Source organism: Channa argus, chromosome 18, assembly GCF_033026475.1.
Source record: "Channa argus isolate prfri chromosome 18, Channa argus male v1.0, whole genome shotgun sequence".
Classification (NCBI taxonomy): Eukaryota; Metazoa; Chordata; class Actinopteri; order Anabantiformes; family Channidae; genus Channa; species Channa argus.
The window spans coordinates 14,925,375-14,937,917 of record NC_090214.1 but is presented as its reverse complement, the minus strand read 5'-3'; the positions used below and the strand labels follow the sequence as shown (position 1 = coordinate 14,937,917).

General features: G+C 38.4%; 1 protein-coding gene across 1 annotated transcript; it reads right to left on the bottom strand.

Annotated features, from left to right (window-relative positions):
* Positions 1-540: 540 nt before the first annotated feature.
* Positions 541-12,321, bottom strand: skor2 (SKI family transcriptional corepressor 2). Its single transcript, XM_067485142.1, has 9 exons — positions 12,093-12,321; positions 8,060-10,061; positions 7,331-7,394; positions 6,516-6,593; positions 4,136-4,201; positions 3,840-3,938; positions 3,517-3,584; positions 2,373-2,436; positions 541-2,232 (listed from the first exon to the last, which is right to left on the bottom strand). Exons 2-8 carry the CDS (start codon positions 10,046-10,048, stop codon positions 2,380-2,382), a joined length of 2,421 nt encoding a protein of 806 aa, XP_067341243.1. The 5' UTR covers positions 10,049-10,061; positions 12,093-12,321; the 3' UTR covers positions 541-2,232; positions 2,373-2,379.
* Between the last annotated feature and the right edge of the window lie 222 nt (positions 12,322-12,543).

Genomic DNA, 12,543 nt, shown 5'->3' with positions numbered 1-12,543 from the left:
CCCTCGAAATGAATTTGTCCTAAACAAGTATGCTCTCGTAACGTTAAAAGAAACGTAGCTCCTGATAATGTAATCATAAACATTTTTGGTTTGTATTGTTTTACCAGAGTAATGTTTTCATATTTTGTTTATATTCAAAGTTTGGGAGAATATTTCCATTAAAATAAATAAATCAGGTAAAAATGAAACTACCAATACTGTTATATTTCACAGAGCCCATTATAAGGGTTTATAAGATATATTTCTTCTGAGAATGAGTGACTGTCTTCAATAATAGTTAAAGAGATATCAGTTGTGGCTTAACCATGAATACAGAACTGAAAATGCCCACCTCAGTTAACTGCATATTAAAATGAAACATTTGAAAACAAGCCTTTCCACATTCGGTTTCAAAGATAATAGGATCTGCAGTATGTCATTAAATTCAGAAAGATGTCAACAGATTAGAACTGGCTAAGACTGACACAAATAAACATTCCTGAACCATGAAAACAACATTGTTGTTATTGTATAGATTTTAATTTACACATAAATAGTAGAGAAACTACAAGAACATATTTAAATACATCTGCATTAACAGTTTATAATGATAACATTTTCTCAGTAAAGGACAACTTTATCCATTCATTCACTTCTATAAACAAAGTGTATGATTTCCCATTTTCCTCCCTTTCATAGACTGCACAACCATCATCATCTTGTCTTATTTTCTTTTAACACTGTAATAAATAATATTTTCACAATCAGGATTTATTATTCAAATAAATAAACAAACACATATAGATAGACTGTGAGGTTCAGTGTTTTCATGAATGACCTTTTATACAACTGAGTAAAATCATTTACAGGTAGATATACAGCACTGGCAAACTTCAGTCTTTTTCTCCTTGTGGCCCGGGTGCTCTTAGAGAGCAGAGAAATACACAGAATTGTCCATTCGTCTCACATCAACAGCTCATGTACATTTTAAAGACAGATCCCTCAGTGGATGGGATGTTAGGCACGTTTACCTCTGGTTGGATGACAAGTCTGTAGGTTGGTGAGGTAAAAACTTCGGGTGGAGGTATAACAGTGCCTTCATGGTTCCTGTGCGCAAAAGAATTTTCCAATTGTATGTTCAATGTGCTCAGAAGTTAATGGTAGAGGACTGTTTGTGATTGATATACTAAAGATGTGATGCAAGATGTTTTCAGGTAACCTTTAGTTATATGTTTAAATAAAACTTGTAAACATAGAATCATTTGCTGCAATATTGTAGAGATTGTGTACAGTCAGAAATCAACGCCAAATACTAGTAGTACAAAGTGTAGCTTTAGCTTAAAATGTCAACGCATGTTGTCATGCCACCCTGTATTAATACTTGTTCTAATCCCTTCTTCTTTAAAAAAAAATACCCTTCAAAATCCTTCCCCCTTAATTTTGTTCTTCATCTGGCATCATTAAGTGAAGGAAAACATACAACTCTTGTCTGGTCATGTTTTCACCAACATTTGCTCTCTTGATGATTATAATTGACCATAATAACAACTAGTGGTAATGATTTGTGTTCAAAGGTAATTTGGTTGTAGTTAATAAACAGAACTGGATCCTTTGGGATAAAATATTAAGAATAAATAAAGGTAATTATTTGCTTCTCCTTAGGGCTTTTTGGTGACACCATAAAAATAATAACAAAAGCATCATAAAGTTAATTCTCATCCATAGTCTGATGTATGTACAGCTGGTCCAGTCATACATACAGATCATAAAAAAAACCTTTATGGTCTTTTTGTATCTATGACCCTTCCCTCTTGTGATTCATCTTTTAAAAGCTTAAAAAGGTTCAGAGTTTTCTACAACTCCCTCTCTGGCGGTCTTCAGCCCTACAATTTCACAAAGGGCAAGAAAGGCTGTGGTTGCTTTGGTCCTGGTTTGGCAAAGCTGATGTCACCACTTTGTGTCTCTTACTCATTCGGTTTGTGACACAAGCTTCACCAAGGAAACAGAGCGGGCAGTACGAACTGGTCCAAATGAATTCTTACCAGACAGAATTTAAGTGCATGACTATTAACAGGGGCTCCACTGACAAAAGCAGCCAAATAATTGCTGCCCAAAGAAAACATAAGAAATACATATGTATATACTGTATTGTGCCGTATTCCTTCTTTCTATATCTCTTTGTCACTCTCAGTTTTCTCAGGACATTCACAGAAATCCAGGCAACTTCCTCTTTATAGATTTTATTGACTCAGCCTGTGGAGATAAAAAAATCAAACCAGCAAGTGTCATGTTTTGGTTTTGTGTTATTGAAAGAGTGATGGCTCTTAATAATTATTACACATATTACAATGTCACGAAAACCTACATTACGGAATGAAATCACAGAAAGTTACCTTGTGGCTATTTTGTGAGATGGGAGCTGATCTTTTCTTTTCTAAGGATGTTTGCGTAGGGAATCTGAAAAAAAATAAATGTTAGAGACAAATTTAGAGTATGTAAAGTATGTTTATTACTCATAGTTGCCTCAAAATCTCTTTCTGTTTTGCCATTTTTAAATACATGATCTAATGGTAGGTCATAGCTAAACATTATGAACATTTGGAGTATAATGGTCCTACTATAAAATAATTTATTTAAATTAATTTAAAATAATGTATTTGTTATAGTTTTGTCTGAAAAATTAACATTTCAAAAACATACTTCAAACCAGAAAAAATTTACTATTTAGTCAAACATCTAAATTTAGCAGGAACATACATGCAATATATAGTAGGATTTTATTCGGAGGTGTGTGAAAAATTGTGTAATTACCCAATGACAGATCCATCTGCTCATTCTAGACACATTTGTCAATTTTGAATGGTTTACGTGTGCATGTACATGATTATAAAAAGTGTGAATGTCTTTGTGGTTATGAATGCAGTATGCTCTTGTGTCTGTGTGTGTGTGTTTTGCATGTGCACAGGGTTTGTGTTTGAGTGCACACAAGCGTGTACAGTTGTTGCGTATGTCAGAAAGCCAAGACAAACACAGTCTGTCAGCTTGTCTGCCAGCTGCCCTAGTGATTGATGTGGACAGAAACACTGAGACGGCTGTAGTGGAACTTCTCACCCATGAAAGACAAGCTAGATGATTGGCTCTGTATTTTGATGGACAAACGAACAACGTAAATGTGCATTTCTGTTCCTTTAATTTTGTTTTCAACTTTACACAATGGATTAAGATTTGATAGCTATGTCTTAAAGTAGTTATGGCGTTAATTGAGGTATTAGTGCTCTTTTCTTCACCTCAGTCTGTCTTGTATGGAGAAGTGGTTCCTAATTAGTCTTAATTATGTTCCTTCTCCAAATCATCACTAAGACTATTTATTTATTTAAGTTATCAGTAAAGCTTTTTTATATTCCACTATCTATAAAAGGATATTTTATGTTTCACTAAAGGTGTAGAAATGTATTTAAGAAATGTATTTATTTTAGAAATTTATTTCAGTGTCTTTATATCAGTGTTTAGCACTGATTGTATCATTAGTAGTCTCACCATCTGTAACTGCTGGACCATCTCCTCTCTGTAGGCGAGCTCTCGTTTCATCTGGTCTTGAAAATTATCTGAAATTAGTGTAAAAATATTTGATTATCCTGTGTGTTATTATCATTTGAGAAACCAATCAAGTTAAGAGATGTGAGAAAGGATAAAGGAGACTTAAATAGAAACAGGGAAATAAATGGAGAAAAAGAAAACAATATTAGGAGAGGGGGAAAGAGAGAAGAGGAACAGAGGAGAGAATGGAAAAGACCCTGAGAAAGAGAAGATGCCCTTCAGAGTATGACAAAGAAATGCAAGGTGATTAAAAATAGACTTACGGAAGACAGGAAATGGTGAGGTGCCCTTCAGAGCATGAAACTCTTGCTCCAGTCTCCTTCTGAAGTCAATCTGCTCCAGCAGAACCTTCTGAAGCTCCTCTGCAGGAGCAGACATAATAGAAGGAAGAAAAAGAGGAGAGGGGATTCTCGTTTAGGAAAAAGTGCAAAACACTTCTAATGATGGCTATGGTTTCTCTATGAGCAGAAGGACCGTGTCAACATTATTTTATGAGAGGAGTGAGAATGTTACCAACAACCAGTGTTGGTTTTTGCTAACATTCAGTAAACAATTTTACCTTTCTCCATGTTCTCAACGTCCTTCTTTAGCTGCACAGGAGAGGCAGCACCTTGGCTTTGATCACCTGAAAAAATTGAGAGAATTCAAATCAGACTGAAGTACGAATGAAACATTAATACACGAGTCACATGATTATATTCTTGTAATAGACTGATTTCCCATCAGTCTTCTTTGTATGTGTCTTTCCTGTATTTTTGCATTAACAACATAAATCCTCCTCAAGCCTCCGTGCTCTCTTCCTCTATCAGACGTTAGTGAGACACTGCAATTTACTCTTTGACCTCTGGGTGTCAGTGTAAGCTTGTGGCAACAAGCTGCAGATGCTTATAACTGAGATTTTCATTGGACTGACCCCCTGGCATGTTCAGTCTTGCTGACAGACTGCTTTCTGTTAAGCAAAGGAAATGCTTTAAGAATTTAGAGTAAATTTATTTTGTACGTTTGACAACTGAAATAAGGTGGAGTGGCCCTGTGTTATACTTATAATCCGTGCAGGGTTGACCCCAGCTCTCACCCCTGTGGCCCTTGACAGGATGCATTAAACATAATAGACAGATTAATAAGACATTTATTAATGGAAATTTAAAAACCCATTTGAAAGCCAAACGTTGACAACTTAATGACTACGATATTCCCGTTGCAATAAAATGTTATGTTTTTAGATCGGCTGTTGATCAGATACAGTGAGTATTAAAAGTGCATGAGAACAGAACAACAAATTATTGTAAAGTTATACAGTGATTCATAATATGTACTTGTTTTCTGTCTATATCATCATATTCTTACAGGTACATCTACTTGTTGCTTTAAGTTAATCTTCCTTTTTTATCAAAAATAAACATCACATACTGTTTTCAAAATCGACCAGTTTGAAAGTGTCTACATTGTCTTGCTTTTGTGTTTGCACTATCATCCAAATTGTGACAATGAGCCATTGAACGTCTTAAATGAACCGATCCAGCACCCTCAATATGTATATTCTCCTCTAGTCATTTCATATTCTGGCTCCTTAAGCCTCCCTATGTTTCTCTCTCTCTCTTTCTCACATTTAGAGCAGAGAGAGCTCTCCTCTGTTTCCTTCTCTCCTCTCTCCTTTCCTCTCCTCTCTCTGTCTCATTTGACAAGCAAATTTGCAGACAGTGCCTGAGGATAACAACCTCGTTTGACAGTCAATTAACCGTGAATAGTCAAAGCCAAGGCGGTTTGCATTACATAAATGGAAAATTAGATTATTTTTTCTCCCTAGAAACAGAGAGAGAGTTTAAAGACAGTGGAGGGGGGTTGGTGGGACTCAGAGGAATCAGGCCTTCTAATCACGTAGAGCTTCCCACCGCCCAGGGAGACGTTTGGCAATCAGGGGAAAGGTGGTCTCATTTAATTTGTTTCGTGTAATTTTTCGAAATACATTATACATTATGTGCAGGGATCATTACGGTGTGTGTGCAGGGGTTGAGGGAGTGAGGGGGGGATAGATATAAATGTTGGCACAGATGTCATAAAGCACTTTTAATGTCTTCCTGACAGATATAAAAAGGCAATAAGCTGTGATCTTTTTCAAACAGGAAAGGGGTTTTGCGCTGAGAAAGGAAAAAAAAGGCAATTATGTCGGCAGCGATATGGGTCTAGGATGGAGATTGCCAGCGTGGCTGCTTATCTCTGAGCTGATGTTTTCTTGTTGAACTATAACGCCCCCCCCCCCCCAAGAGTAACAGCAGTGGTGACAATGCTGCTAAAGAGAGCCACTGTGGTAGAGCAGCAGCAGAAGCAGTTTTGCAGTGCTGTTTCATCTCCCTATGTATTTATATGAATCCCTTAACTTAGTGTCTGAAAGGAGGAGGAGATTGAGTTGGATAAAGCTGAGGACCGAGGGGTTTTCCTCACTGCTTCAAGTATGCAGTTGCATATAAAACACAAATCAAATAAAATTTTTGTATGTAAAAAGATATATTTTACATTGTAAATTTGCATTGTTTGTCATCACACAGTGTGTGCACTGAATTACACAACTCATGATGCCAATAGACATTTTCAGTAAAGAAGAAAATAGATACATTTTAATCAATATTTCAGTACTGATATTTTTAAATGTCGAGCTTGAAATACATCCAAACAAATTTTTGTTCTAATTTGTTAACTTTTATTTAACAAACAAGGATTTTTTTTCCTAAATAGCCTAAATAAAAATACTACATAAGGATTTTGGTATGAAGTCTCAAAAAGATGTCAGATAAGCTCTGTGATATGACATAAAACAAAGTGTGAAGTTAAACCAAATACTAAAATAAATGTATCTTGCCACCTTATTAATTATACTTGTGGGAGTTTTTAGCCAACCATTTTTACACTTCTAATAAGAAAACACAAGTAAATATTTGTACCTGAGCTCTCCCTCCAGTAGTCCGGTGCTGATGTCTCACTCTCTGTTACAAAGAAACTATTCTGCTCTTTGTTTTCGTCTGAGAGAAAATGAGAGAGAAAGACAGGAGGAGAGCTTCAGCAAGGCCCATTGGCTGAGCTGGTTATCCAGACACATGGAGATAACAAAGTGTGCTCATGTTGTGTGTCTCCTATGTTTGAATGTGTATGTGGGCTATGTGGTCACAAAACACACACAAGACATTTTCTTTAGTGAAAGGGTCAGAGTGGGAGATGAGAGGAGCAAATGAAACGTCCCAAGAATATGAACCTTGTAGGGACACAGAGACACTATAAAACCACTCACTCAGACAATAAATGAAACAAAAATACGATAATACAACTGACTCAGATGTCTGATGAAACAGATAGTGTGTAACAGCTTGCTGAAATAGACTGTGTTATGCTATTTGATGAAAGAGTGTAAAAACCTGAACCTAAGACATAGTAAAATAACTGCAGGGTGAGAGATGTAGTGTCAGACAACCCATGCAAACAGAAGAGCAAGCGAGTGATTTTTTTAGATTATATCTGAAAGGGAAAATATATAGAGATGTTTGATGAAATAAAGAGTAGTCAATTTAGTGTAGTATTTTAACTTCTGTGCAACCATATTCGGAGGTTGAAAATGGCTAACTGCACAAAACAAATTAATTTAATTACATTTTTGGTAAATACAGCTTCTAGGAGTAATTTTACTTTTTACCTTGTGTGTGATATGCAATTGCGCATTAGAGAAGGCCAACAGGAAGTTTTAAAGTCAAATGTATTTACTCACCAGAAATGCTGCAGTTGTCTTTGGTTACGTATGCAGGTAGTCCTTCATCTCTGTTTTTATGAACCTAGAAATCATATAGAGTTGGTCAGCATTTCATATATGTTTGCATCCTGTAGTTCAGTTTCAACACGGTACAATATGATTTTTAAAACTGAAACCAGTCACTTTTTGATTTTAATTATTTAAGGTTATGTTTTTAACATCAATGTAGTTTTCCTTTATTCATTTTTGCATTTGGAATATTTTTGTCATAACTGGAATTTTGTCTAGATTTTAAATCAATACAAGTTAAACATATACTCTCTGATCTCCCTGGTCTAATTTGAACTATGGTTAAATCTCTTTTGCCTTCTTGGTGTCTGAAACCATGTATTTCCAAGTTGCTGAATGAATGATTTAAACTCTTCTAGATTAAAATGCTTGTCATAACTCTTTATGTCAGCCCCTCCTTTGCGTCCTCTCTTTCAGAGGCTTGGTTAATGTGGGAGTCGACAGGTTAAAGATTAGAGTTGCCCTAACAGGCTGGGATGACAGAGGCTGAACAAACACACCGTGGCCATTAAACAATCCTCGCTTGTGCCTATTAGCTGGGATCAAAGAGTGAGATGACTGTTTCAATTTCTACAGGGAGAAACCAGCCTATCAATCTGCTTATGCAGATCACATCACTGCCTGACTGCAGCACCATTTAAATAATAATTAGCTAAAGTGGCCTGGGGTGATATTTACGTTTTTGTAAGCTGGGTCCTCTCTGTGAGGTGGGGTGGAGCTGGAGAGCGGCAGACTGGCAGGAGGGGAGGCAGGCAGACTTGGGGACTCCTGCTGGATAGGGTCAGAGGAGGAAGAAGGGGAGGTGCTGGGATACACAGCACCACTTCCTCTCTTCTCCTTTCCTCTCTCCTCTCCGGCACTGCCACCCAGAGCAGGGAGAAACAGGTTAGGTTGAGTCTGTGGCTGCCTGGCTGTAAAACTGCCTTCCTCCTCCTCATCCTCCTGCTTTGAGGATTCCACATCCACCTCTCCCTCCTCCTCACTCTCCCCTCCCTCTGCTTCTCCGTCACCTCCGCTTTCACTGCCGTAACTACAGCTGCTGGTAGGTGATAGCTGCTGGTGGCAGTCTGACCGGGAAACCACAACCCCAAAGTCCTCGTCTGTTGCCCCTGTGACTCCTCCACCATTGGTGTGGAGTTTGGAGATGCTGTCTGTGTCTTTGATGACAGGGCGGAAGGCTGACCCATAGCTTGGCTTCCTGGTTTGAAGGGATGGGGTCTCTAAGAGCTTAAGCCAGCCCTCTGATGCTACAGGACGAATGTCAGGCATTACTGTTGAGCCCTCTGGATCAAAAAGTCCTGATCTCGATGTAGGGGTCCCGCTGCCAGGGGCCATGGTTGTGCTGACACTATTTCCATTGCCAGTTACAGGTCCAGGCTCACTGGGGTCTGAGAGATCCAGAAAGGCCTGTCTAAGAGAGGGGTTGTCTGCCAGGGAAGAGAGTGCACTGGGCTGAGGTTGGAGATAGGTAGGGACAGGGATCCCTCCTGCTGCTCTTGGTGGCCAAAACATGCAGAACGGAGGATAAAAAGCGTCTTTGCGGCCAGGCCATAGAAGACCTGACAATCCTGCACTTTTCTGCCCAGCTGAAACATCACTGTCCTCTTTTTTCTGCTGACAGAGTCCAAATGCTGGGAAGGGATAAGGCGAGGGGAAAAGTGATGTGGGGGGGAACTTCTGCAGCATACCGAAACCTTTGCTTGGGACGGGGATGACAGGGTAGTTGCGTGGTGTTTTACGGGGAGAGAGGCTACCTCCATCTAAATCATCATCGTCTTCAAAGCGAGCTCTCTTCTGACCTAGGTCAGGTCCCATCATGTGAGGCACCACTGAACCTGGGAGTGTTTTCATAGACCCCATAGAGGAACACTGGGCTGAAGAGGGAAGAGCTCTCTTACGGCTGCCTCCATTGAACATGGCTTTAACGTCTTCCCATGCGAACACTAACTCATCAGGTGGGTGTTTGTCGCTGAGTTTAAGATGTCGTCGCCAGGAGTTGAAGTTGGCAGCATCGGGCTGGGTGTACTTGGCTTCTGGTGTGCGGTGGGAATGGAAAATAAATTTATTTGGGGAGAAGTACATGTTGCAGAACGAGCATTTGATGCATTTGGCCCTGGAGCTGTTGTAGCGAGCGGGGATGAAGTTACCACGACAACCCCAGGCACACTCGTGTGTCACATCGAAGGCAAAGTTGTCGGGCAGCTTTGGTGGTGAGTTCTCTCCCAGGAAGGACTTGCACAGCCGCTCAGCTTCACGCTTGGTGATCATGCCACAGCGGCGTGATGAGATGGGCATGGCACCGGCCCGACGAAGGATCTCCAGCTGAACTGGAGTGCACTGGACACACGTAATGCCCAGTGCAACACGACGATTATGAATCTCATTATAACTGTAGTTCTTGAGGAGTGTGTTGGAAATTTGTGCCAGGCAGAGTCTTTCATTGTTATCAATAACCAGGGACACAATAGGAACACCATACAGGATGACCTGGCCAACCTGGTTAGGCTTTAAGGGTGAGGAAGAAGAGGAGGGAGAGGGGGAGGATAAGGAAGAAGATGAAGAGTGAAGGTGGGTTGGTCTAGGTGGAGTCAGGGGTTCCTGTTGATAAGGGCCTGTTGAGCTTGTCATTATGATGTCATTAGGACTTGAAATGTGGGCTTTGTCCATAGTGGCAGAAAACCTGTAGAAGAAAGACAGAAAGAAAAGGAAAGAAAATCAAAACATGTTGCTACTTTAAAAAACTTATTATGGAAATTACCATAAATAAAAGTTTAGTAACATAACTTTTCACTTTATTTGGCATTTAACATAAAATAACTGTTAATTCCTTTAATGTGAAATATCTCCAAATGTAGACTATGTTGATAATGTGTAGAAAAATGTGTATATTAAAGTACATGGTTATTTTTAACCATAAACTAAATTAATTAAATGTATTACCCCAGATTAACTAAATTCCACGTTGTTTTAATTATTTAAATTTAGAAAACTACACATTTTGAAGAGTAGGGTTTGTCTCCAATATGGAACTGGTTTTTTCTGAACTACTATTACAAAATTACTGACAGCACAATTTTTTTTTAAATGTTTAAACATTAAAAAAATGTTTGGCAAGGTGCTTGGTTGATGGAAAAAAACAGTAACATATACAGAATGCATAGGCAAAGAATAAATCATGATCTCATTAATTTATATTGTACAAATTTTCCAAAACATTAATGTCTCAGTTCATAATAGAGCTCTGCTTCCCATACACAAATTGAATGTTTTTGCCTAGTTTTGAGTTTTCAAAAATATTTTGGAATCAAACTTTGAATGAGTATGATATATAAATGATAATTACGTAAATATAAAAATGAATTAAGGTTTTCATTTTTGTTTTGACATACCAAAATCCCACTGACATCATAAAAATGTGTTCCCTAAAACAAAAAGAACAACCACAACAATAATAGTAACTGAGTGAAGTTAAACAAAACACGGGCAGGGTTTTCATTAGTTTTGGTTGCATTCTAGCGCAACGATAAGGTTATGTTTTGTTAAAATATTACAGTACATCAAGCCCATTTTCTTCAAACAAACTCTTAGACACTAATATTTTTAAGTGGTGGTGACACATTCAGGTGCCGCAGTCTCAGTCTAAGGTGGAGTCTTCTTCTAAAGTCTGTATCTCCAAAGTTATTTAGATATACCTCATATTAAAAAAATGTTTTGAAATGGCAGAAATTTTACTGCAAAGAGAAAGCATATATAAATTGAAATTCTTATGTACTAGTTGACTGTATGAATGTATACCGCTGTTTTTAACAAAATAGAGGCTAGTTTAATATTTTGCATGCACCATAAAAAGCCCATTTAAAGACTTTTGTAGTGTGAGGTGCAGATAAGTTGTATCCCGTTGCAAAACATGGAGAGTTTTGAATATTTTTTTTAAAAACAAGAAACGTTTGTGTATAACACTGATGTTTTACACACAGACACACTGCTGCTGTCCCACCAAAACCAATTAACAAAATATCTGCTTTAACACAATATTAGCAATTACATGTATTAGCAATTATTTAAACATATTCTAAAACACGGAAAGCATTGGCCAATGAGCCAACTAAAATAACAACAGGGAATATCATCGCGTTTAAAGTCAACTGACCGGGAAGTTTTGTTTAGAATGAACTCTGAACAAATATTGAGTGCACAATGTGGACTAATAGCATGTGTATAATTGTGCGGCCTGAAAGACAGATTAACACACTACGTAAGATATTTAAGCTCTAGTTGCAGATGTCAGATTTCGGTTTCAAACTCCGCAATAATGAACTTTTTTTTTTTTTTAAATATAGCCAAGAATACGATTTTACATTTCACTTCAGTCCAAGTTTGATTTCTGGCAAAGTCACGTTCCAGGCCTTCGGTAAAGTTGCGATTCAGTTCAGTTCAGCATTCATCGTTGTTAAATAAAAACCATGAAACAATAAAAGTAGACTACACAGTTATCAAATACAAATAATAATAATTAGTAAACAACTGCTGATTAATCAAAAGAAATGCACCGTGATTAGTTCACACGTCTTCTCAAGCGTTTTTTGGCTGATTTGGCTGAAGTCGGTCCCACTGCTTGTGCAGTGTTAACAGCCTTTGTTAAAATGTTAAATTGGCTACTTTATCAACATTTTAACCAACTTTAAAGTTGAAATGGTTGTGCAACGCTTACCTCTGACTCCGAAGAATATTCCCAAAACGCGTCAAAAAATGTTCCCGTGACGGCAGAAATTTAACTTGCAACTCATCTTGCCAAGCAAACGAACAGGTTTACAGTTTTACAGTCTATCCTTGATACACACGGAATCGCTACTGGCTTTTTTTTCTCCAAGTGTGGAATGAGCAGGCTGCTAAGATGTGAGTAAACTGCGATGCGCTCGCGCCGGCTTTATTCGCTTTTCAGAGACACCAAGAGCCGCTGTAATCGCTCTCCCTCTCTCTCTCTCGCTCTCTCTCTCTCTCTCTCTCTCTCTGTGTCTCTCTCTCGCAACCTCTCTCTAGACCACACACCTGCCTTGAGTTTAACTGGCGTGCGGCGCGAGCTCAGCCCCCCCATCCACGACACACACGCACACACATGCACGCACACACACACAAACGCACACTTCATTCCTCCCTCTTCG

Coding starts and splice junctions, on each gene's coding strand:
- skor2 (XM_067485142.1), bottom strand. CDS start 10,048: ATGGACAAAGCCCACATTTCAAGTCCTAATGACATCATAATGACAAGC. Junction 7,395..8,059: donor AGGACCCAGCTTACAAAAAC/GTAAATATCACC, acceptor TATGATTTCTAG/GTTCATAAAAACAGAGATGA. Junction 2,437..3,516: donor TGGTCCAGCAGTTACAGATG/GTGAGACTACTA, acceptor ATTTTTTTTCAG/ATTCCCTACGCAAACATCCT.